General features: G+C 43.9%; 1 protein-coding gene across 3 annotated transcripts in view; it reads right to left on the minus strand.

Moving 5' to 3' along the window:
- Positions 1–27,354, minus strand: part of FBLN2 (fibulin 2) — a 113,283-nt gene that overhangs the window by 14,470 nt on the left and 71,459 nt on the right. For all 3 annotated transcript variants that reach the window (XM_051627465.1, XM_051627463.1, XM_051627464.1), the window contains exons 3-9: positions 21,189–21,300; positions 17,050–17,179; positions 13,608–13,794; positions 11,996–12,202; positions 9,415–9,528; positions 8,857–8,958; positions 1,104–1,238 (exon numbers count right to left, since the gene is read on the minus strand). In XM_051627465.1, the coding sequence (XP_051483425.1) occupies positions 1,104–1,238; positions 8,857–8,958; positions 9,415–9,528; positions 11,996–12,202; positions 13,608–13,794; positions 17,050–17,179; positions 21,189–21,300 (987 nt within the window). The remainder of the gene's footprint in view (positions 1–1,103; positions 1,239–8,856; positions 8,959–9,414; positions 9,529–11,995; positions 12,203–13,607; positions 13,795–17,049; positions 17,180–21,188; positions 21,301–27,354) is intronic.

Genomic DNA, 27,354 nt, shown 5'->3' on the forward strand with positions numbered 1-27,354 from the left:
CTCTTTCTATTCTAACCCCTCCATTAAATGTCAAGGCCATGAGGGAACATCTCCAGAAGGTTCTGTGTTAGGAAGTCTTCCTACATATTTATTGACTGAGACCAAAAAATGTGGAATTCAGTATTTCATAAACCTCTGCAAATTCAATAGTGATGTGTAGGCAGTGTTACACAGTTCTGGAATTTTAGTCTTTCTTATAAGCAATTAATGTAAAGGCTACTTTAAAACAATTTGTACATTTTACAATCTGTTATAATGTAACTTTGAGATTAGAAAGCAATTTAGATTAGCAATAAATGTCAGAAATGCTGTGGAACCAGACAAGAGAACAAGACATTCACAAAGAGGCTCCTCAAGTAAACCAGGGTTTATTCATGACAGCTGTATACTAAGCAAGCTTTCTGATCACTTCTATTTTATAACCCTATGTTACTTGGTCAAGAGCTAAGTTCTCTCCTTAGAGATCTCCTACTCCAGCTGTCAGGAAACTGTGTAAAAAATTCAGGAGTAAAGAACAGTGACTTGCCCTGGGAGGCAGGGCATGTGTCCCTTGCACCCTCCTGTGCTGCAGAGGAACTCCTCTGTGCTGTGGCTACTGATGCTGGCTTCTCCACTAAACCCCTACAGAGACCGGGAAGGGGGGGATGAAGATAAACTTCTTAAACCCGTGACCATTCCAAATGTAAATAAACACAGAGAGACCTCCTAAACACAGGAAGGACCAGACTGAGGCAGCTCCATGATCCATTCAGGCTGTGCCTCAGTGTTTAACAGCAAACAGTATCACCCCTTCAGGGAAAAGCAGAGCTAGGCAGAGGAGCACCAGGAATTGCTCCATTCAGTGAGATCTCTCTTAGGGACAGGGTAAATCCTAATTCAGGAGGTTTCATCAATTTTCCAGATCCTCTCTAGTTATCACTGGAAAATATTTCAAATAAATGAATGTATGGAAGGGCCCTATGATGCCAAACATTTCCATGATGATCAGCCTTTTCTAGTTACAACCCTGATGTCACAGGGCAGCAACGACGAAATGCTTTGCAATCCCTTTCCTTTCCTGTTTGGCAACAGCAACTGCATCAGCTGAAGAACACGTGTCTTACCAGCACATTCTCCATCCTTAAGCTCATAACCTGGCTGACAGTTGAGTTCCTGGAGACATGTGAAGGATCCCATGGTGTTGACGCAGTGCTCCCTCCGCTGGCAGGTGTGCCTTTCTGTCACACATTCATTAATGTCTACAAGAAAGAGTTAAACAAGTCGGTGCCTCGTATTTATCAAGGGATCTGCCTTTTCCTGCTCTTTTGGAAGGAGTCAAAAGCTCAAGAGAACCCATTTCTTCCAAAAGATAGTCAGTACCGACTGCTACAGTGGTCTGATGAAAGATGTTTTATCCCAGGATCTTTTGTTAACCCAGAGTAACTCCAGAGACACAAATCTCAGGGAGATTTCCTTCTCCTCCCCTCTTCCCAAACGTGCAGTGGGTGGTGCAGGCATGAAGGACAAGCAGTGGACAGAGCTGATTAAATGCAGGGTGGGCACAGGACTTGACATCATCAGCTTCTGGTGTACTGGACAGAAACCTCCTGGACAGCTGAATGAGAAAGTGATGGATGCTAATTGCTCATTACCAGGTTTTCACAGCTCAGGCACACACCAGCCCTCCTGGGCTGTCCAGGCAGACTGGAGCTGCTGCAAGAGACCTACTGACACACCTACTTAGGTCCTAAGGAATGTGCCACTGGAACTGGATACACACAAGAGGATACAGAGGCAATCCTGAAGGCTCAATCAAGTTTGTCAATTTGCATTTAAATCTTTAAAGAGATCTGATTTCAGCAGGTGGAGTAGTAGAAAAGTTATTTTAAAAAAACCCCTACAAAACACTTAGATACCAGATTTTGGAATGTAGGACACAGTTTGGAAAGGCATGTGCTACACCTTTGAAATGATGTTCTGATAGGCCTGGAGGAAATTACCTCAAATTCAGGTTTTGCTTATTTTAATAATGAATGCTGAGAATAGCATGAGGAGCAACAGAAAAGGGGTAGAGACTGGGAAGAGAAACTTTCTTGCCAGTCTCCACAGAATCTTATTCATTCACAGTTCTAAATAAAGTATTTCTAGAGCTAACAAAAGCCAAATGTGACCCCAACCATTACCAAGCATCCAGCTTCTCTGCACATGAAGCTGTTTTCATACACCAGAATAAAGCAAGTATTGTTTAAATCAGATTTTCATTTTGGCTGTAGAACCTCATTCCCAGATAAGTACCACACCAGATATATTACTTCCCCTTGTGGAATATGAAAACAGGAAAAGCCATTTTAACAGCCTTTTGTCTTAGAAAACATGTCAGCTTGTTTTCTACCAAGCAGAAGAAGGGGAGCACCAAGACATTTCAGTTCCTGTCAGCTAACTGGTGATGTGCACTGAGTTTTACAAGACCATTATGTCAGCTTGGTGCCATCTCAATGCTCATTTATTTCTGTTTTCTTTCTCTTTGCCACTGCTGTTCTCCCTGGGCTGGGTACTGTGTAAGGAGCTGATTAATCCACAGCAAGGTCACCACCAGCAGCTGGATATCTTTCTGCCTGTCCCACTTGATGTTTGTGTACTTCCACTGAGTGGCAGGTAGTTGCCTACCCCAGAGTTTTCCAGGGGTATGTTCTCCTGATGCTTGTACCATGTCCCAGCTTCTACACATTAGATTGAAGTCAAGCAGCAATATTCTCAGAGGCTGTCTTGGAAAAAAACCAAAACTAACCACAAAGAAAACAAACCAAAAAAACCCCTCACACAATGGGAGAAGAATATGAGCTGCTATGGTAGATTTCTCCCATCTCCTCCCAACTAACTAAGCTCTTAAATAAATTTGAGGGTTTAAAAACAAAAAAAATTGAGAGCAAAGTGGCTATGGACAGCTGAACAGCATCCAAACTGGTGTGAGACTTCCTACTGACTTTAGAGGCCAAAAACCAGAGCTGAGGTGATCTTCTCTTGCAAAGCACAACAAGCCTTCTCCTGTCAACAGCCCATGAGCACTACACTGCATGGTGTGACCTGCAGTCAGATCAGCTCTGTGCCAAAAGGGCCACTAGGAGGAAAACCTGTTTGACCAAAATACTTGGTCCACGGGGGTTCCACCTGCTTAGCAGCTGTAAACAGGTAAAAAGCAGGTTCAGATGCCACAGAGAGAAAAAGATCTATTATAATTCCATGATCTGCCCATATTTTTTTTAATTCAGTTTTCAAATTTCTGAGTACTTGAGAAAAGAAGTAGGGCTGGCCAGCATGCATCTGTGAAACCTACATTATGGAAACTGGAAGGTTACAAGCAGAATTTTTGCTTTCAGTAAAAGGCTTGAATGATGAGGTAGGCACCATGTAAGGTTCTGCTCTCTCCTATCCAGTATTAGGGCATGAATCTCCAGCTCCTCTACCAGGCCAGTTGCCAGCCCACCAAAGTTCCCTTTTCACTGTTATTTAACAGACATGTCCTTTATTGTTCATTCTTCTAAACAATTCCCTACATGACATGAGATCTCAGAAGATTTGCAGCATCTTTCTCCTGAGCTGCCATCAGCTGTACTCTGCATCCAACACAATCAAGACTGTGAGGCAGGGCACAATTATATTTATAAAATAACAGAAATAAGAGGAAAAAAATAATTCAGTAATGTATTCAAAACAATCACACAGTTAATGTTCAAAAATGTGCCAGGTCTGCGTGTGGGGCAACAACATTCCTCACTTCATGTCAGGAAGTACCAGAATGAACAGTCATCACATAATATCTTCTTTTTTTTCCCTGGAATTGTTGAAAACAGCAACATATACATGGTCCCTGAGCACATCTATTGCATCTAAGAAACTGACACTTTTGCACAGGACTATCAACATTTACCCACATTATGGTTTGAGTGCCCCTGGCACGGTGTTGACCCCTCTAAGAGGAACTAGAGAGGGTCCTTCAGACCCTGAAAGCCCCAGGAGGGGCCAGGATGCCCCCCACCTCCTGCCTTACACTGTAAGAGCAGGAGAAACAGCAGCTCAGCCCCTTCCTTGCTGCTGCTGCTTGGAGGGTCTCCAGCTGGCCAGGAGCTCTCCAGAATCCAGCTCCATTGGGGCCACAAGGGACTCTCACCCACCTCCTCCTGCCTCAGCCAGACCAGTTCTCTCTGTATTTGTCTGGAAGTGTCTAGATCTGTTCTCTCCCCCACCTGTTACAGAATCACAGCATCACCAAGGGTAGAAAAGACCTCCAAGATCATCAAGTCCAGCCTATGACCTGACACCACCACATCTCCAGACCATGGCACTAAGAGCCACATCAGCCTTTCCTTGGACACCTCCAGGGATGGTGCCTCCACCACTTCCCTGGGCAGCCCATCCCAAGGTCTGATCACCCTTTCCATGGGAAGTGCTTCCTGATATCCAACCTAACCCTCCCCTGGAGCAGCTTCAGGCCAGGCCCTCTTCTCACTGGTTGCCTGGAAAAAGAGCCCAGATCCCCCTGAGCACATCCTCCCTTCAGGTGGTTGAAGGGAGTGAGAAGGTCCCCCTGAGTCTCCTCCAGCCTACTCCCTTGTCTGTGTTACAGTAAATTCATTCCAGTTTCAGTTTCCAACCCCTAAGTCTCTCTCCCTCATTCCCCTTCTCTCTTCCCTTGGGAGGATGGACAGGGGGTGATAGGGAGCAACTCTGCCCTCTGGTTTGTGGTTTGCCCTTACTCTTTAAACCAGAACAACCCACTGCTACATTTTTCAATACATACTTCAACATTAAAAATAATTTTTCTCCACATTTTATAAAAATACGAAATGGAGGCTTTTTTTATCCTGCATCTGTAGTTTCTCAGGATTTTTTTTTTCTTTCTCTTCAGATTACTTCAGCTCAATTTGTTTTATGGAATGCACCTGGTTTATTTAGACCCATTGTTGTTTTGCAGCCACCCATCCTGTGCTCAGGCACAGTCCCTGTGATTCTAAAACAGAAGGGCCACTTGCTGCCTGCTCTGGCAGGAGGGAAAATTTAGACAGGAGCAGCAAAGAAAGCAGCCAAGTAGTCTCCTGTCAGTGTGCATGTGGGTGGTGGTAATGACTTTGCCTGAAAGTCACCAGGAAAAGCAATCCAGATGAAAAATATCCAACCTGGCTCTTATCTCTGAAGAACATGGAGCTTTCAAGCCTAAAGACATTTCAATGTCTGGTCACCAAGTTAGACAGAACTGGTGTGTGCAAGCTATTTAAACAGCTGGTGACTCCTCATTGTGCATGGGTGGCTTTCAGGTGTTCTGGGTATCTGCTCCTGAATGCACCTGGAATTATAACTTCCCACAGTTTGATTAAAGGAAATTCAAGAGATAAAAGGTCATCAGCTGTTTGTTGCTGTGCAAAGATTGTTCCTCCCCACCCTAAAATATGCAAAGAGCAAGAGCATTAAACAACAATACTTTGCAAACACATCACCAAGGTTTTCCTCGTGGTGTCTGAGCAAGCTCAAGATGGAGCACGAGAGCAGTGAAGCTGGAAAAGGATACCTCAGGAGAACATGGCTGCAAGGAGGCAGCTCCACAGAGCACAAACCACAGCCTGCTTGTGGCTTTCCCCTTTGCTAGAGGCACAGGAAAAATGTTAAACACAGCAAATGTTCTCCAGGCACCAGACACAGAACAGAGCTGTGCATGGGCAGGGAGCACACAGGGCACACCTATCCAAAAAGAAGGAGAAACTTCCAGCTTTGCTAGATTATTTGCAAGGATGCCTGTAAAAACCTGACAGAGAGAAACACAGAGGCTTGTTCTTTAGTGAGGGAGATCTTGTAGTTTTACAAATGAGAGTCGTATCTTTCATTTTTTTAGCAATGCCTGAGGTTTATCTTCTAGCACTCACTCTTATAACTTCATGGCCTAGAGGACAGGAGAGGAAGAAAGTGAATAAAAGGAAGCACTTGGCATCTTCTGCAGCACCTTCTGGCAAAGCTGCTGACAAACATTCATTTAGCTTCAAAATGCTCCTGGGAGATGGGAGAAGAACCACTGCACTGTCCAGGAAAAACACAATTAAATGGCAAGATTTTCAGAAGCAGAAAGCAAGATGAGGCAGTTCCTTCACTCTCCAGACCTCATACTGGGAAGTGTGGTCCATGCAGCAGGCTCTGGGAAAGCCATGAAATGCACCATGCAACTGTGGCCACCTACAAATACTATCTTCCATCTCAGTCTTGTATTTTCTCTGTATTTTCATCCTTCCTTCCAGGGCTGCTCTCTCAGCAAATCAATTGAAACTAAGTAATTTCATTAGTTTTTCATGCTTACCAGTATCCCTGATTTAAAAATAAATAACAATTTTAAAAAATCAATTGTTGACAATTTAGTAAAAGCCAGAAGATAATAAATCACAATTCCACTGCAAACTATGACACTGCATGAACCTTCCTGCTCATGCCCTCATGCCATGTGATGGTCATCAGTAAGATGAGAACACAGGGCTTTAAAAGACAAGAACAAAACCAAGGCTGCGATGGTCCAAAAACCAACATTATAAATGTTGTCTGTGTTATAAATGAGAAGGACAGGGGTGGAAGAAGGCAAATGCATTCACACATGACATTATAGTCACAGTTTTGCTTTCATTCATGCCTAGAGGTCTCTGGGTGCTCCCTTTTTCCAGGCGTTACCACAACAGCGCTGCAGCTCAGGGCCCTCCTACACCAGCCTCGAGAAAAGGTCCCCAAACAGACACTACTTTGTAAGCTCAGGCCTTGGCTTTTTGAAGCAAATTAAATCCTCATAAATACACTTGTAAAAATAGATTGTGTTTTTTTTTATATGAACTTACACAGCAGGGATGATACAGCAGAATTATGATGGTCCTTTTCTTTTACAGAAAGAAATTTGTGCCAGAATCAACAAAGTACTAATCTGAATTTTAAAATTCCACCACTTTGGAATGGATCTTTTCCACTGCCCAGACTTCTGCAGATTTCTTGAGCTATATTTATGAAGTTTTGCTGTTTCATGATCTCTGGGGACTTGGCAGTATTGAGACTGTCCAGAGAGACCAACTGCTGTGTTTTCTTAGTCCAGTTTAAGAGCCATCAGCCCTGCTGTGGTCATCATACCTATGAACTTTTATGACTTTTGAGCAAAGATTATATGTATCCTGAGACTGTACTGCTAGAGAAAAAGCTAAATAGCATACAACTCATGATGTTAAGTGGCTGAGCAAATGGTGCACATGTGTTTTTACTAACTCATATTGAAATGTCATATGCAGAGATGGCCAGAGAGCCTTTTAGCACAAATGGTTTAAATCCATTGCAGAGCATGAAGAATTATGATGCTGTGGTGAATGGCTTATACCTCTCATCTTACCAACACATTTTCTATGCCTGTTGAGTATAAAGCCCTTTGCACAGATCACTCTGTGGTTGACACAGTAGAATGATCCCAATGAGTTCACACATAATTGTCCTCTGGAACAAGCGGGAGCACCTGTGAAGCACTCATCCAAATCTACATCAACATGTTGCAGCCAAGAGGGAAAACAGAATTCTATTAGAACAATTTCTGAAATGAAGCAACACTCCTTTCACACTGGAGATCTTCAAATGAAGTGAGTTGGAGCTACCACATCAGCACCAGGCTGTAACATAGAGTGTTACGCTGAGAACAAGGCTGGAGCAAACCCTTGGAGATCTCTAGTCCTTGCTCACACCCCTATGCTTTTGTCATTCCAGGAAGAGCCAGTCTTAGAAAACAGGCAGAGCCAACATACACTCTTCAGGAAACCTGCTGCACTGCACCCATCCCCTTACCATCAAATACCTACTTTACTATCCATTATAAATGTCCCTTGCTACTTTTAAACTCACTACTGCCACTCATGTTTCTGAATGTTTTCAGCCCCTCCAGGAAAATTATTGCCCTGAAATACCCCTTTATATTCTGACAATAAACAATGCACAGTGCATATTTTATCTGGTGGTATTAAACTCCCATTTTCTTCACAGACTATCTGGAACTTCATGACAATGATTTGCTATTCAATAAGGTCTGAGATGAAGAGTGACGTGGATCACTTGTGAGCAGTTCTGAGTGTCAGAGGCTTCTACCTGCATCTCCCTGCTGGCTGTTATTGTTCCCATACTTGGAGATTTATAATTAAGGTATGTCACAGGGCATTCCAACCCCTGAATCTTTTCTGGGCAAGCACATCCTTTGTCGCTACCCAAACATGTCCATTTAAAATGTATATAAAGTGAATGATCATGATGCAGCTTCGGAATTCACTGTTTGGAACTTCAGCGTCAAGTGAAACACGAGGAGCTGAACCAGCTCACAAGGGCACACTCTGCCCAGCAGTGAAGCCTCACTGCATTCACATTTTCAAGGCAAGCAGAAATAAACGCAGACAAAACGGGTGGTGGGGCAGGGCTGTAGCTCTGAGTGGGTTCCTCAGGACAGCAAACAGGTCCACGTGCTGCTAGCTGCTCCCACCCTCAGGAAGAAAAGCTGTGTCCATGGCTCAGTAGACAGACTCTGGGGAGGAACAGTAGTGGGAAGAGAAACCAAGAGGGCTGAAAAAAAGCCTAGCATGTCAGAGGAAAGGAGCACATATCCAGGCTTGCCTTCACCTGAAGTCCCCAGGCAACAGGCACATGAAACACATGCTTCGGGAGTTCTGTGAAGCAGATCTGGTGTTCCTTCTGGCAAATGTCCTTGTACTGCCACTTGCAATTCACAACACTGAAAATAAGGAACCCTTAGAGAAATCCCCATGGTTGAGATCCGTGAGATCTATATAAAGTGTTTAACCACGTCTCTCTCTGTGGTGAACTCAAGCCACTTACCTTCACAAGAAATCCCATCAGCCATGAGAGTATATCCAGACAGACAAGAGCACACAACACTGCCCTCCACGACGTTGCAGATGTGCTTGCAGGGGCCACTATCTGTGCAAAGCAAAATTGCCAAATGCATTAACATGCACACCACAGATCAGCTGGACTTACAAACCACCAGGTCACCCAAATATAATCCTAGTTTAGACAATGGAGATGCAGTTTGTAAACCATCTGTCCAGACAGCCCTAATCACTACTTACAACCCTTTTACTACCCAGAAACACACCTATGCTGCTCCTACCTGCATTGCTCAAGCTATGCTGTGCAGGTGCACTGCTCACCCTACCCTGCACTAACCAGCTGGTGTGTAATAACCCTGAAATCAGAGCAGAACCTCCTACTACTTCCTCAGGCTTCCCCTGACAATTCCTCAGCGTCATGGCAGAGGGAACAAATTAAGGATGTGCCTTGAAATCAGACTGGTGATGGGACATGTGGAATTTCATTCAGGCTCTCTAAACGTTCCTCACTCATTTGCATCTGCAGTTTACACCTCCAACATACCTTTACACTTATCCTGCTCTTCTTGTAAGGACACGATGAGAAGAGGCTGAGGAGAGGCTGCTGGAGGGATGGTGGCTTCTGCTTCCAGCCTTGTCACCTGTCCTCTGTCAGGATCTGTAAGGCAAGGGTGGCAAAGATGGGTAAGGGACAGCAACACCTCCACCAGGCACCCCATGGCAAGGCTCCCAGTCCCACTCATCCCATTCCATCAGAATGAACATCAGGAGGAAACATGCTGGTGACCTGGACAACTGTGTACACATGGAGGTGAGCAGCCAGGTTTGGAAGCTGCCACTTCTTTGATAGGACCCACTGTCCAACAGCAGGGAAACACCAAGTGCTGTGTGCTAATGGAGACAGCACAAACAGCATGGATACAGGTCAGGGAGCTTGGGGAAAGTAACTTCTGTAGGGTAAAATATTGCAACACCTAATTCATCAAACAGAAGGTGTTCATTTTGGGTTTTTTTAATGCTGCTATATTGTAAAGACAGTGGCTTTCCTTCATTTGGTGTATGATGGGGAAAAAAGCAGAGCCCAAAATAAGTCTTTACACTTACTCTGTACATCCTGTTTCAACACAGATGAAAAGCAGACACTCACCTTTACAGGCACAGGACACTCTGGAATGACTTTTACACAGTCAAGTGGAAAACATGACAGCAGCTATCTGCCACTAAGGCTTTCAACAGTAATCTTAAAGGTATCAGAATAGTTAAAAAAAAAAAAAAGCAAGCAAAAAAAAGCTCTGTTACATCAATAACAGTAACTCAGTTCCTCAATATCCTCAAAATAGAAGCTTAAATCCATAAGGCTAAAGTGTTTCTTAAGAGTGATGCCTCTTGTTCCTGTTGATTTCAGTTCAAGTGCCACCTGGAGCAAAGTGTGAGCCACCAAACAATGACAATATTAAATGGCAAACTGACTGTAATACAGGTTTGGGTCATGGGAAGAGCCATTTCATTAAAAAAAAATCAAATTAAATCAGACATACAATGGGCTATGAGATAGGGGCAAATACAAGCCACTTGCTTGTGGCATATCCTGAAGGATTTTTCCAGAAAGAGAGCAAAGAGGCAAGAAGAAGCTTTGGAGGTTTCCTCAATGTGTGCTTTCCTCCTGCCTCACAGAGCCCCTGCAAGAACACCACTTCTGCCCAGCCTCATGAAAAGCCACATGTTTTACAAGAGAGAAGTTAAATACAAAAACATTCCCAGTCCAGCAGGAAATGTCCTGGGGCAGGTACAAACACAAAAGCATCGCATCTACTCACACAAATAAAACTCACCCAGTGTGAGACGTAAAACTGCCTGGTGTGGGTCTCCATGCACAGACCACATGGCAGAGATCTGCACATCCACAGAGGAGAAATGAGAAATAAAAAGGCCATTGTACCACGTTGGCAGGTAGAGTCAAAGGGTGAGTCGTCAGGGTTGGATGGGACCTCTGAAGATCATCTAGTCCAACCCCCCAAGAGCAGAGGTCTGCTCTTCCTCCATGGCTCAGGTGTCTTGCTCACAGTCCCTTGCCCTCAGGGCAATCCTCTGCCTCAGCCAGGCTCTGGGAAGCCCTCTGCATCTCTGGGCACAGCCAGAGGCACTGCAGCCTTGCACATCTGCCAAGAACACTTACTACCCAGATACAAGATGTATCAACCCAAATCTGCACTTCAATGGAGTCATGGGAGAAGCAAAGCAAAACAAACACAGCCATATGCTCCAGGTGAGCAACCAAGCCAAACTTTGCAGTGCTAAAATAAGAACCATTTTCTTTACCTCTTTTGGATGAGACTCCTTCCCCAGAATTTTAATAAAAACAACAGAGCAGGCAGCTGCTGCAGAAACCCTGCCCAACACATTATTGATGTAAGTGCTGTAACATCACGTTGAGAAGAATGACACAATGAATGCTCATTGTTTGGCTTGGGCAGAAACATCTGAAGTGTGAGGAGTTCTGTCACTAGGATGACAACACTTTATTTTGCTTGTTAAATAACTGAAAGCACTTGTAACGAATATAAGGTTTCAACTTTTTGGGTTATCTGATTTGAAACCTTGCCAGTGGAGAACTCTAGACATCAAAACAATTACAACACCATAGACTTTCTTTTCAAGACTTCCACCACACTAGATATATTTAGATTTTGTATCACTAGAAGATGTTAATCTAAAAGATAAAAATCCAAGTTCAGGAAGCAATGCTCTCTGTCTGAACTGAGTCAAGTTTACCTAGAGGAAAGCTAACTGAAATACAAAATTACTCAAAGAAAAAAAAAGGTATTTCATTAACAGCCTTTACAAATCCTCCTCTGAGAAGTGAAAACAGACTTGGTTTGTACATATTAACTACCACCCTGATTTCATGCCACCAATACACGAAAAAAGAGGCATAATTAAGTTTCCTAAATGGTTGGTTTTCTTTACATCATGAACTTGTCTGATTTCCATGGAAAACATCCGTGCATCAGCACCCAGAAAAAAACCTCACCGAAACTACAAAGAAACTAAAAGAAAACCTTGGTGGGTCAGTGCAGGTGGCACAAAGACACATCATTCATGGTGCTTCCTGCCCATTTTCTTACCTGGAGAGCAGCTGGTCCCATCATCTTGCAAAGTGAATTCTGGAAAACAGGAACACTTGTAGGACCCCACGGTGTTTATACACAAGTGCTGACAGAGTTCCCCACCATAGATAAGACATTCATCCAGGTCATCTCCAGGCAGGCTGTTTGACAGTTCAGCTTCATTACTGATGGACAAAGCTTCATTGTGATCTTCTGTCTCTGAAACTACAACAGAACAACACTTGCTGCTTCTCTGTCAGGTCTTTTGGCATTAGGACTGTACAGTATGGAGCATCTGGTCACACAAACTCCAGATACAGTCAAAACTACCCAAAGCAGCTTCTCCAAGGACAAGACAGAAGGAACCCAACCTGAAGATACGTGCTGAAGGTCCATCACCTCCTTCCATAAGGCTGGAGGGACAGACAATTCAGATAAGCCACCAAGAAAAAGGGTGACCCTAGGAAGTCACAAGCTCACCTCTCTCACTAATGCCACTGCTGTTATTTGAGCTCAGGTGTTACATTGAAGCCCCATCTGAACCTGGCCCCACTGAAGAACCGCGCTGAACTTCTCATTTCAGGACAAAAAGGTATCCAGTTGGTCTGGAAACTCTTTCCCAACACCACTATGAATTTATTAGCTGATTCCATAGCTAGATGACATTCCAGGAGCCCCTAGTGACATGGCCACCCTACTCACTGGTTTTGAGCACTGACAAGAGCACCATCTTTTTCATTTCCTGACCAAGTTTAACACGAACATCTGCCAGACCAAAATGAATTGCGCAGCGAGTTTCTCAGTCAGCTTTTCTTAAACACAAACTTCCTTGCTCAGTGAGGTCTCAGCCAGATCGTAAGAAACCCTGACATTTGCTAGAGACAGAAAATAAACATTTAGATCATGAGAAGAGAATGGACAAAAATTGAACCCAAGCATATGCAGGAGGTTACTATGAGACTCATGCATGACAGGTGGCTGTAGAGTGATGCTGGAAGGAGCATGACCTCGGGCTGAGGGAGGAAGCCTAGCTGTCCAGGCTCCACATTTGTCATGTTCCCTTTGTCATGCCTCTTTGGCTGCAGGGATTTGACTTTGCTCTTCAGCACCACTATGTTTATACACTGAGTGAAAACAAACTTGCAGTGCTCTGGAGCTTCTCCCGAGTGTCCCGTGCAAAAGCTGCTGTGCTGTTCAGCAGTACATCAGGAAATCTATTCCCAGGGCATTTCGTTGATATAATAATCCATGGGACTACTTTGTCTGGAAAAAAAACTCATAATTTGCTTTAAGCAGAGTCTGTCAGGATTGCTTCTGCTAAAAGACAATGACCAGCTTCAACTTTTCTTCTTACAGGGGCTATAGCAGCAGGTCTCTACTATGTGACTCGGGGCGGGGGGGGGGGCGAAACAAGAACTCAAACTACTAAAGGAGGCATGTTTCAAGGATCAGAAACACCCTCTAACTTTTTTCAATTTCAAAATGGTTTTCAGAACAAATATTCTATATGTGATCTGAAAGGGAAGGCAACAGGGCTCCTGCAGCCTGACTCCTTCCAGCACCTCCCCATATGACCCTGTGAGGCACAGACCTTATCTGCAATGTCTTCAACCCATAAACGGACACTCACCCTTCTCAGGCGTCACTGTTGGCAGAGGTTCAGGATGCCTCTTTATTTCTGGATGGATAAAGTGATCACCCCCTTCACAGCAAGACAGCATGACATGACTGCAGGGGTAGCCCAGGTTTATGTTGGACTCGCAGGTTTTCCCCTCACTCCTCAATCGCAGGCCCAGGCTACAGCAGTCACAGCATTGCTGCAAAAGGAGGAGACTATCAGCTACAAGGATTGAGCACACCTGGAACCCATCTGCACTCTCTTTAATAGTGGAGCATCTGGAAAAGGACCACGGGTTTAGACAGCTGCCAACTTCAAAGCTTTCCCTGGGCTTGGCTTTGCCAGCCTGCACAAAGGGGTCAGCTGCCACCAGGCTAAACAGCTTCACTGTGATTTCAGAAACATGGTATGTGAGGAAGGAAGGGTGCAGAACACAGCCACTGCTTTGTATACAGTGTATTATAAACAAAACAATACAGATCTATACCTCTTCACACCTCAAAAATGGTGAGTTATTTGAAGGAATGGGAAAGGAACTGTAAAGTAATCTTGCATGGACGGGAGGATCAGAGGCCACATCTGAGCTCTGTCAGAATGTCAGTAAAGATCCTTCTCCACACACCATTGCCCTGCAAACGTGCTATGTTTCATTACCTGCCTGTCCTGGGCAGCGTCCCTCCCAGGCAGTGGCTACAGAAAGGCCAGGGTATATTTCATAAGCTGTTTGCCTTCCTTCTCTTTTCTCAGGGCTTCCCTGCCAGGTTGAATCGTACTTTTCTCTCTTGCAGTTTCCTCTGCTGCAGGTGTCAGACAAAAACTGTGCTGTGCTTTACTCAAGTCACATCCACATCGATTGCACGGTCAGGACACAAAACCACATCAGATAAATTCTATCAAATTGAGAAAGTCCATACTGCCTGTGCACGGTGGAGACTGATGAAGCAAGGAAGCTGAGGAGCTACATACAGGGGCCGTGTGGGAACTGAAGGTACCCATCTGGATTTAAGCAGAAGTGTCCTGACATCCCTAACACACAGATGTATCCAGATGCTTTCACTGACAGAACAGTTACAAAATGCAGAGCCTCTTTCCCTCTGCAGCTCCTTTGCCAGCCCAGCAGCTCTCACTCTCAGGCTGCAGCTGGGCTGCACCAGGCTCTGAACCCAGGGAAGGGACTTCAGCCTGTGCAAAGGCCTCGGACATGGCAAAGGAAGGCTGGCATTCCAACTGGCACCAGTTACCTACAGCAACAGGAAGCCCAGGGATGGAAAAGAAGCAAACTGAACTAGGAGACACTTCCCAGGAGACAGATCTCCAGCCTGAGGAGAACAAACAAGAGCAGCAGTGTTGGGAGGGCTGGAGGCAGCACGGAAAGGGAATCGCCTTCGGTAATCAGCAGTCCCAGATGGGCAGGCACATTAAACCCGGCTGTCTGCCCTGGGGAGGCAGGGAATCCTGCCCTCCCACAGCTCCATCTGCAGGAATTGCTGCTGAGACATGGTTCTCAAGCTTCCCACCCTGCAGCTCTAGGGCTTCTGAAGCATTTCACATGCACTATGTACCCACCACGTGTCCAGCCCCCTACCTGTGACTGCAGATCATGTCTGATGACCCTGCTTTCTCATCTAGAAAATCCCCACAACTCATAAACAGTAGATATTGATCACATTTGCAAATACATGCAGCCAGAGAGAGCTGCCTTTGTGTGCCCAAATGTTTGTGAAAATTTGACAGTACAGGTTCTGAAGATGCCGAATTATTTTTTATACCAAATGGGCTAAATCCTCTTTTCAAATATCTTTGATGGAATCCAGCACTGGATTTACCACGGTGGTATCTCTATCCACTAGGAAAAAGGCCCTCAGCATTTGCTCTTTGTATTAAATAATTAAAAGCAGCCTACGACTAAGTTGTATTTAACACAAGCTGGATACCTGGATCTAAAGGACTGGCACTGGGTCTCCTGGCTTTTGACAGGACAGTGTAAGATCCTGCAAAGTCTTTGGGGTAACACACTGATCCTCCCACGCTGTGGACAATCACCTCTGATTTATGACACCCAGGCACAGCAGTCAGAGCAGATCAGGGAAACACTGCCATACACTGACAGCATTTCCTGCCAGGTCACCTCTGGAACAATGTTTAATAAAATCAGAAAACCTTTCTTGAAGTCTCAACAGTCTCAATAGTAATTAATTGTTATTATTTTTTCCAAGCAGCAGCTGCAATGACTAAAGAACTTAAGGAGCTAAAGAGGAGGGCAAAGCTGTTCCCTCAATAATTTTACCACTTCAGATGGTTTCTCCTGAAGGAAAACACTACATTGGAACTGGCAGGAGGAGCTATTCCATGAGAGTTCACACAGAAATGATGGAGCTTTCCCTCACGACATCTTTCTGAGGAATGGCATGTGTTATAAGACTTACTCTACAGCTTGTGCTCTGGTCTGGCATGCAAAATACTCTCTGTGAAAACCTAAGAATAATTATTCTGTCACACTTCAGAAATATTAATGTCTTCTTCCAAATGCACAAATTCTCTTTTTATTCTAATGGTAGGCTCCAGACCCAAGGAAATGATAGTTCTGAAAATGACAAATTGGTATAGCTAATTAAACTTTAAACTCTGCTGTAGACATCCATGTGTTTTGCTTCTCCAGTGAACAATTATCCACAAGAATCACCGATGTATAAGAACAGACAGAACTAATCAGCTTCCTGCTGAGACAACGGAAGCTGCACTTAAGCTTCCATATAGCTATGTAAATTATCATCAGAGTGAAATGCATTCTGAAATGCACCCTTCTGGTAAAAACAAGACAAGCGAGCAAGCAAGATGCTGAATCTTCAAACTGGTTTAAATTGGTTTGGCTCCACTGATTCTCATCAAGCAAATCTCATTTATATAAGCCGAGGCTGTGGCTCACAGCTTGTGATTCGAACCATTCGTTAATGGTCTGCCTTTATTTATGAACAGAAGCTTCCATCATCATCTGGAATGCTTGCTCCTCTAGTCCATCGTTTTATTTAACTGAGAAACGAGGCTGCAGTTCAGCACTGTTGCCAAGCAAACTGTTCAGTAATGGCTTTTGCATTATATCTTCGATTAGATCTTGCCCGAGTGTTTTCTAAATTCTTCTACACCATAGATATAAAAACTGAAATGGTCCTTTCAGCTACTTCCAAAGCGAGGAAGGAAAAGTAATACAGCAAGTTCAACCGTAAAACTGGAGCTGGAAATAATTCCCAACAACATTACTATGAAGTTTTAGAAGGGGCTGCATCACCAGGCAATTGAAACCTAAACGCAAACAGTGTCATTTCCCTGCCACGTTCCTGCAACTTTATTATTTTCTGTGTTCAGTAATAACATAAGAAGAAATCACCCCTCAGAGCAGGAAGTTAGGACACCTCACGTTCAGAACAGAACCTCTAGCAGCATCAGAGCAACTCACCTTGTACGAGGACCCCCCGCAGGGCTCGCTCTCCTCCGGCCCGCACGCGTCGCCCTCCTTGGCAGCCACCATGCCCGCCAGGCAGCTGTTCTCCTTCACGGTGGAGATGCAGCACTGCTGCTGAGCTACCCTGCAAGGGAGCAGGGGGTCAGACCCCTGACACTAAGACATCGGGATGGGAGGCAAAACACCCCAGAACTATCCGAGGCACGATCCATCCCGCAGAGAAGCTATCTCTGACCTGTGTCAACACTAATTTGCAGAATTTTATGGTTTTTTCTTATTCCTCATAGGAAGATGTACTGATAAATGCTCAATATGTTTTGTGTTTAGGTCACTGTTTCTCCAAGTCTGGTCACCATTATCCCTCACAGCTCATCCATATTTGTGCGACAGTCCTTCTCTTCCCCATGTTTTGCTGCTCAGAAGTCTTCAGAAGATTTCAGAAATATAAAAATGGCAGAAACCCCCTTTCCTGGAAAGCAGGGAAGAGGAAACACACCTGTGCACACTTCCTGCTTCACCACCCAGAGGAATGAAGCTCCAGACAGGCCATAAGCAAGTGTCACATCACAAAAACCCTGCGAACTCTCCCGTAATACCCTGCAGATTGTAACCCAAAATTCAAGCTTTCTTCTAACTTTGGTTATGAAAGAGAAGCTTTTAGGTGACTTGGTCACTGCACATGAAGTACTTTGGAACGTGCATTTCCTATCTGTGGCTCTTCAAATCAAACATTTTAACAAGATTCACTGAAGGTTGAAATGAAACACATTAAAAATCTAAACAGCAAAACACTCTTGCCTACTATTTTTAAGACTATAATGGATTTCCCCGCTGCCCCTTCAAAGAGGCACCTGCTTCCTTCATTCATAGGCAAAAGGGCAGACAAAATCCCATCTCCAGCAGGATGGAGGCTTAGCAGCACCCAGGAGGGGTGTGTGTCAGGTCCCAGGGTAGGGAAGGGCCCTTGGGAAGGGGAAGAGCTGCAGGCCACAAGAACTCTCCTGAGGGGCTGAGTATGTGACCTGGACGAACATGTAAAACTCAGGTGAAATAGTATGTTTTGAGTAAGGGTGAATTCCCGTTCTGGCCAGATGTTGTGGCATGAAGGAATTAAGCAAAGTTTTTCTTTTTCCAAGGATAACCTCAATGCCTAACTATCTTTTGCTGGTGCAGTGTCAGAGGGCACTGCCTTATGGGTGCCCTGGTAACCAGTGGGAGGGTGATGCATTTTAACAGCTACTGCCTCACAGCAAAGCACTTCTCCTGCAACAGAAATATTTCCAAGCAAACAACTTTTCTCAGTCAGAGATCATTATGACTGCAACAAAATGCAGTTATCCTAGGAAAAAAAGAACTTTTCTGAGAAGAAGACATTTTCAATCCTAATGCTTCAATTAGGAAAAAGAAAAAAAGGAAAGGGATAAAGGGATGTCTCTTATTCCAGTAGAAACCAGCCAGGAACAGCCCCTTGGCCACTCCCCTGATACCAATGGCCTGTTGTGTCAGCTTCACATTAACATTTTTATGCTGGATACCATAAGAGATGCATTCAGGAAGCAGTGGTTTGGGTGTGATGCCAGGAAGGGGATTACCACCCCCATATGCCTTGTTTTAAAGGAAGTGAGTTTTCCAACCCAGTGTTAATTGCCAGCTGGAGAAATACAGTTTTTTGAGCAATGAATAGTTGCACCCAAATGTATCCACATACCAGTAATTTAAATATCATTGCTTACATAAGACATCCAGACGTTCATTAAAAAAACTAAATTAAAAAAAACCAACAAACTAACTGAAAGTTATTATCGTTTCTAGAAATTACAAAAAGCTCCTGGAAGCATTTTTATACATGTAAAGTGTTTACCATACACTGAAATCTCTATAGAATAATGTTCTTCTGCAATGTGACATTTAGTCATGAGAAACTCCTTTCATGTATGGAATACACAGTAGAACCAGTATTGCCTGGAGCCCTGGAGTATCACTGGCTATTTTTATTGTAGTATTTCTATAACTATCAGCTCAGCTCAGTTTCAGTTACTGTATTACCAGGAAATTAACTGGGAACAAAGAGCATTAACCACATTTTGGTGTTTCTTTTTCACAAACCTGCTCTTCAAAGACCAGATAAATGAGTTGTTGATTTAAAGGTTCAGAACATTTATACTTTAGGGAAAGAGTTAGTGAGTTAAGATCAGTGAAATGACATCAATGTTTTAAACTGAGGTGAGTCTCTAAATGGGACAGAGCATCAGCAAAAATGAAGATTCAGCTTTGCACAGCTGATGTGAATGACACCCAGATAAACATTGCTCAGTTATGATAAAATACATATCAGTTACGAGATAAAACCACTAAGCTGGCTCAGATGAGATTTCATCTAGCCTAACACCCTATTTCTGACACAGCCAGTGGTACCAGCTCTGGGGGTATTTATTACCTCTTGCTATCAGTGGGCTAAGCATTTCCTGTAACTTGCTTTTAGTTCATTCATGTAGTTACTACATGTGATCTCTTTTAAGTAGTTCCAGTTCCCCTCCTGCAGTTAGTGTTGCTCACAACACAGACGTAGGCCAAGCTGGTGCATGAATGTCCAGAGACATCAAGATATATCAACAAGTAGCTTTAAGTTTTTGCCACTTGAAAACCCCCAAATGGCAGGTGGAATCAGCAGAGACCTCAAGCTGCAACATCTACAGAAGGCATATAGAGGCTCAGCAGACACAGAGGAGGCTTCACTCCTTTGCCTCAGCTGAAAACATCCATCCTTCAGTGCAGTGAGGGTCACCTGTAAAACCAGCCACCCTGGCAGAACAGTAACTGATTTTTGCAATTAGTATCTGTCTTCTGGTTTTATAATCTGTAGATCCTGAGTCAAGTCAGTGGCTGGCCCATGGGAGCACGCATGACTTGCAGACACTCTGCACCCCAAACGGTGCACCTGAGGCTGGGGGGTGTGTGGTGACCAGCTCTGCACGTGGCACATCCCCCTGGGGGAGCACTCAGGTTTTGTCCATGCTCTCAAGGTTCTGAGGTTGTGGATTTCAATAATTTTTTTTACACTGAATTTTTCCTTTACAGAGAATATTTAGAGGTGGTTTTAAATCTTTAAAACAGGGACACAACTGAAACTTTGCTAGTAAAACAACTGAACTCCTGATCTCTCATTCTTTCAAATCCTAACAGATTCACAGGGGCTGAATTTAGGATCTGGCTTTTTCATCAACACCCAGCCTCACATGTGCAGGTGCAACTCATTAATGTAGTGGATTTACACCTACTTAGGCCAACACTGGAATTTTTCAACTGTCTTTACTTCATAGACAGTTGGTACGTGTCAGTTACTTCATGCCAGATCCCAGTGGGGGAGATTTTAATCTCCCAGCAACTTCAGAAAGGCACAATGATACTAACTTCGATGGAACTGACTATGCCAAACTGTTTTAATGTTGAAAATGTTGGGATCACTCTTAAGAGAAATCCACCTGGCTTATGCTGCACCATGTGAGACTCAGATAACCTTGCCCCCATCCCTCCCTAAGGCCTGTTTCAGACTGGGATGGGAGGAGAGGGAGGGGGAATGAACTGCAGCCAATATAATATGTTGTCCATGTCACTCTGCACCCATTCTTCACTTCTTGCTGTGCAGTTTGAATCTGGCACCCTCACTCAGACCAGATGCTACTGATAGCAGGAGCATTACCAGGGCGTATGGTCCCCCCTCCAGCTGAACACAGACATGGGAACCAGCAGCCATTCATTCTGGACAATAAACACATCATTTAATGAGAGGGATAATCATTGCATTTAGCATTTGCCAAATGGAAGAAAGACTCTGCCCTTCTATTTATCTGCAGCTCCACAGATGTGCATAAAACTGGGAAATAGCAATTTGTGCTCTGCTCGTGGAAGAGAGGAAAATAAACCTTAAAAGGCTTTTGTTTAGATTAGATTTTGGGGAAAGGGGGAGGGAAAGCCTCTTTCTATTTTTCCATAACATCCTGCCAGTTTACCCATAATTTATACAATGAATGAAACAGTTCCCAGTCTCCTGGACATCCCATGGATTGTGCAATCATTTGATTTCTTCTAAAGGGCTTCTCTCTATGTTAAATGCTTGCTTTAGCCTTACGTACCTGCAAATATCACCATCCATTCCACTTACAGGCATTTCAGTGCACTCCCCGTTGTCTATAGCCCACTGCTGTCCAGCTCCACAGCAGCTCTCCATCAGTTCCTTGGTGGAACCTGTACAAAACACACACCCAGATTTTTTGGTAGGGAATAGATTTGCTTTTAGCTCTGTTTTCTTAACTGAGATGATCTTTAAAATAACAACAGGTTAGCTTTTTCTTCTTTCTTTTTCTTTCCACATTTCATTATAATATGGTAATCAATCACCTGGTAATGTCTTTCAGGAAGGAACAGCAGAAGCAAATCAGAGCTTTAAATATAGTAAGACATATAACTGGTTTGAAGGCAGCTCCACCTACGACATCTCTGAACAAAAAAGACCCTGAAAAATCATGCTTGGCCACTTAAGTTGATGTAAGAAGGCATTGCTGCTGTTGCACCAGTGCCTTCACTACCACCAGCTGGGCTGGCATGAAGGTGTCCAAGCACAGGCCACAACAAGTGACAGCACACAGCAGGTACACAAGCTTGGCATGTGGCACGCACAAGCTTCAGTAGTTCTCAAACCAAATTGTAAATATGGATTTCACCGGTGAGTAACAACTGAAACACACTCCTTGTCACGGTCCCTTCCACTTCTCAGCATTTAGCAAGGGAGCTTCAGCAGGCCTGGCACGTGCAGCACTGAGAGATGGCTTCCATCAGACAGGTGAAAAAACTTCACTCCTCAGCATTTCCCAGAGTGCCCTGAATTGGAGGTTTGGCTGGTTTAAAAACCACAATGGAAAGGGATTTGAGAGACCCAACTCTGGCTCTGCTGATGAGCTGATGCAACACACTGGCATGGAGATGGAGTGAGAGAGGTGGACACAGGGAATGCTGCACCAGGTTGTGCATTTATGCTGTGCATTTCCACTAATGATGTAACTTTTGGGGTCACAGTGAAATCCAACTCAAACAATCAAATCTGCAATATGCTGCACACCTGCTGCATAGAACAGACTCAGGTCACAGCAGAAACAGTATTTTTTGAGTCTGCACAGAACTGTATTTCATGATGGGACATCTGCCAAGCTCCTGGGGTGCAAACACCAAACACACATCAACATAAGGCACCTAAAGGGAGGCTGGAGCCTGCTGGGTGGCAGCAGCTGCACGTGCTGAGGCATTAGGAAGCCTTCTCCTGTGGCTGCTCAAACCATGGGTGGCTCCACCACACAAAGCACGTGGTCTCCCCCATATCAGCTCACGGGTCCACAGCAGGAGCTGTCTGCTTTGGGAACAGTTACACAGACATCAGATAGGAAAAGGATTAAGAGAGGCCTTTCAGAGAGACATGAGATGCATTACAAATGCTTGGGGGCTGTGATTTCAGGGTATTGAGATACATGTCAATACACATAATAAAGGTGGTCTGTCAGACCACAGGGCTCTGTGTGCTCCACAAAGAATCAATGGCCCTTTGCTGATGAGTTGGAGCAGCTCCCCTGGCTCATCTGAAGAGCTCCAGCTCAAAGCTGTTTTTATGGATGTAAGGAACATTTTGTGCATTTTACTCAACCTTCCAGGCCAGTCTCTGGCATGGTTTGATGTTGCTATTAAGAGAAAACAAGGCAAAACCACCTCAAAGTTGAGCTGTAGGAGATGTGTGGGTGCAGTGTCCACATCTGAGCACTCTCTGACCAACACCCAGCAAACCACCTGTGGGAAACTGTTCTTTTCTTCCCCACTTAAGTCTAAACAAGCTGGTAGCCCCCCAGTACCAGCTTGCGACACCACCCCACCGTACAATGAATTTTCAAGACCCCTCAGCCAGTTTTTAGATAAATCCCTCCTGAACCAGTTCTACTTACAGCAGGAAGGGGGAACCTCTTTCTCTATGAGGGTTTCAGGAAAAATGCCATTCCTGCAGAATGGCACTGCTGGAGGTGCAGAGTTCCCTGGAGAAGACTTGGCAACCAACACTAAACATTTGGAAACCAGCTGCTGCTGGACTGGCCTGGCACAGGTTTGACCTGTCCGGGAATTGCATTCAGGTTGGCAGGAGGGACTTGTCAGTCACCCCATTTGAACAGAGAACTCTCTCCTCCTGCATGGCAACAGCAGTGGTGAGATGGCAGCTTCTTCAGTAGGCCAGGTTTGATGAAAAAGTTCACAGAATCTTCTGCTTTGTCTGAAATTAGTACATGGTAATGAGTCAAAGAATTTTTCTTTGCAAAATTGTAACACTTAACTCCACCTGAGGCATTTTTAGAAACTGCTACAATTCAAAACATCTGGATATCCATGTTGCAATGCCAAAGAAACAGTGATAGCCTACCTTACCAGCACACTTCTGCTGTCATGGATTTACAACAGTTTTCTGCTTCAAACAACAGTAGAACTTCACATCGTGTCTTGTTGAGTGAAGCAGTCATTAGATATCAAGGGTGAGAGGTTTCAGTGAAGTGCAGTGCTATTTAAAATGTTAAAAGATACTGGCACTTAAAGAAACAATACAAACTTCCTCAGTAGAAGATGGATGGAAGGAAACAAGGAAGGAAGGAAACAAGGAAACAAGGAAACAAGGAAACAAGGAAACAAGGAAACAAGGAAACAAGGAAACAAGGAAACAAGGAAACAAGGAAACAAGGAAACAAGGAAGGAAGGAAACAAGGAAACAAGGAAGGAAGGAAACAAGGAAACAAGGAAGGAAGGAAACAAGGAAACAAGGAAGGAAGGAAACAAGGAAACAAACAAGGAAACAAGGAAACAAACAAGGAAACAAGGAAACAAGGAAACAAGGAAACAAGGAAACAAGGAAACAAGGAAACAAGGAAGGAAACAAGGAAGGAAACAAGGAAGGAAACAAGGAAGGAAACAAGGAAGGAAACAAGGAAGGAAACAAGGAAGGAAACAAGGAAACAAGGAAGGAAACAAGGAAGGAAACAAGGAAGGAAACAAGGAAGGAAACAAGGAAGGAAACAAGGAAGGAAACAAGGAAGGAAACAAGGAAGGAAACAAGGAAGGAAACAAGGAAGGAAACAAGGAAGGAAACAAGGAAGGAAACAAGGAAGGAAACAAGGAAGGAAACAAGGAAGGAAACAAGGAAGGAAACAAGGAAGGAAACAAACAAGGAAGGAAACAAACAAGGAAGGAAACAAACAAGGAAGGAAGGAAGGAAGGAAACAAACAAGGAAGGAAGGAAGGAAGGAAGGAAACAAACAAGGAAGGAAGGAAGGAAGGAAGGAAACAAACAAACAAGGAAGGAAGGAAGGAAGGAAGGAAGGAAACAAGGAAGGAAGGAAGGAAGGAAGGAAACAAGGAAGGAAGGAAACAAGGAAGGAAGGAAGGAAGGAAGGAAGGAAACAAGGAAGGAAGGAAACAAGGAAGGAAACAAGGAAGGAAGGAAGGAAGGAAACAAGGAAGGAAACATGTTCCAGGAAACATGTTCCATTACTGACCAAGATCTCACAGGAGGAAAAATTACCAAATTCCATTTCCTTCTGTGCTCTCTGGTCCCCACCATGGTTCCTGTTGGTTCCTGTCACACACTCTCTAGCAGGGCCTGAGCAGACTGGAGTTTGCTGTGGCTGAGCAGTGTTGACCACTCCAGCAGCCAGACAAAACTCAGCCTAGGGGGGAGACTTCTGCTGTGGTTCAGCCAAGGACAGGTAGGAGCACTTTTGGCAATATTACTTCATTTTCTTTAAGGCTTTGAGGAGAGACAGCCCAAACCAGACCGGAAGGCACTGCACCCTCCCCTGGCAGCCCAGCTGCAGAGGGGTTTTGCTGTCCAAGGCCATTTCTATGCTCCCAAGGGCACACAGCACCATCAGAAACTGCAACTGGGCTCCAGCCTATGCCAGGCTTTCGTTTTCTGCAACATATGAACAATGTTAAAAATATACTTGAGCCCTGAAAGCTGTATTACATGTAAGGGTTGCTGTATGACATGAGGGGGATGATCTACACAGTTAAACTAGGCAGGAAATGCACCTGGTGCCAGATAATTAGGAAACATTGCTATAAAACACTTTTTCAACATAGTTTTAATTCAGTCCCTTGGTGGAAACTCCATTTGTTTTACCAAGTGCTGAAGCACATTTGTTGCTAAAGCATTTCTAGGTTTAAAACACAAGAATACAGCAGAATTTACTGATCTTTCTTGCAGTAATCTACATGATTTATAATTCAAATAAAACTGAATTACTCATTCCTCACTAAAGATCCAATATCAGATTGCTGTACTGGAGTGCCATACTATTAAGCAGTCATATTTACAAAATAGATTGCCTTTTGTTATGATCTTATGAATAATTAAATCTAGAATGTAGCTATAATAAAGTGAACAAACTATTCCATTTTATCTCAATCAGGAATTAGAAAAACTGAATAATTCATAATAGGACTCAGTCATTAGCATGGATTTATGATTTTTTGATTATACATTAGCAAGAACAAATATATACAATGAGATACAAGCACATGACTGAAGATCACATAGCTTCTACACTGGATGGAGACTATATGTATAACAGACTTTGAAATACTTAAACATTCAAATGGAGCTTTGTTTATTTGGGGCTTTCATGGTATTAGCAGATTTAGAAGTAGATTTGCATCTGCTCATGGAAAACAAAGTCATTTTATTTGAGAGCACCATGAATATTTGTTGTACAGTGTGCATCTCTGATACTTCATAGAGTCATTTAACAAGACACCTGTTAACTGATAATTTGCTATTTATTAATTTCTTCACTAAGGAAAAAAAAAAGTAATTTATTTCAGGCTGTACTATAAAAGAGCATCATGTCTCCTCACTTGTTTTTAATTTAGTAACTTATCTCCAACAATTATCACTCTACATCACTCTGAAGATATAAACTAAAGTACATTTTGGCCTGATCTCAAAAGTTTGTGTATTGACTTTTAGAGACATCTAGAACTTAATTCAAATATTTAGAGAAACATTTTCCCCCCAGGGAATTTTAACTCATCCCTGCCTGTGCCTTAAAACATCACATTGCCTTGTTGCCTGGTCCAAAGCTGGCTCATGGGATGGCCTCCCACTGACTCAGGGTCACAGCAAGGTTCTCCACAGCCTCATGACATCCACACAGCTTTCACATGCTGCTACCCAGGAAATTCAGCTTCCAGCTAGAAAAATCTGCTGGGGGGTGCATATGTATTTTAAAAAGCTTGGGTGAAGTTCAAACATTGCATTGAGGGAAACACTCAGGTAAAGGCTACTAAATTATTTCCCCCCACTCACACAGTGAACCATAAGTTTGTTGGGTTAACAAGGAGACAAAAGGGATTTTTTTTAAAAAACCCCTTCCTTTCCTCCCCCAATGTTCATCATGATGCTTCATGAGATAAAACATCAGCCAGCTCCATGACTGGTCAAGAAGGGATAGAATATCTTGGTTTCTTGCAAGAGCTTTTTTGCCACTGAAGTATCCCTGATTTCAGCTTCACCTGAGTTTCCACCCAGCACCCAGAAGCACTCTAACACCTCTGCTTGCATGGCTTGCTTCCACTCTGCTGGAGTCTTGCAGCTCTGCAGAACATTTGAATCGATTGACTAACTCCTATTGTGCAAATATCCATTCTTGGAGCACATGCACTGACTCCCTGGCTGAGCTATTAGGTGTGTTTTATCCCCCGTTCTCCTGTTTTACGCGTTTCTTTTGTCTAAGTAGAACACAGACAAACCTGAAGGCTTCAGCACTTCCTCACTCTCTGAGGGCAGTGAGCACTGACCCCTCACACTAACCAATCCATGAGTGGAAAGTGAGGGGTTAAATCCTGGCCATGAGCTTTAACGGTGCCAAGATTTCATTCAGTTAAAAAAACAATCCTTCTCCTTTATACTGAAATTATTATAGGGGTCATGATGTATTAAAGAGTCTTAGATAGTGATTTTTATCTACAGACAGATCTACTGAGGCAGACATTGTGCTGGGGCTTGGATTTGATCCAAGATACAGGTAAAGTTCACAATTGATACTACTCCCAAATAAGGTCACCTATAAGCCGGGGGAAGCCAGCGCACCGTGTTCCAGATGGAGCATGAACCACCAGCAGGATCAGCACTTCAGGGGCTGTGTGATGCTGTCAGCCCCAGCAGCTACATCTCTCCACTGCTGGCTTTAATTTAACCTGTTAATTGCTGGACCAGCCCTC

Source organism: Apus apus, chromosome 9, assembly GCF_020740795.1.
Source record: "Apus apus isolate bApuApu2 chromosome 9, bApuApu2.pri.cur, whole genome shotgun sequence".
NCBI lineage: Eukaryota > Metazoa > Chordata > Aves > Apodiformes > Apodidae > Apus > Apus apus.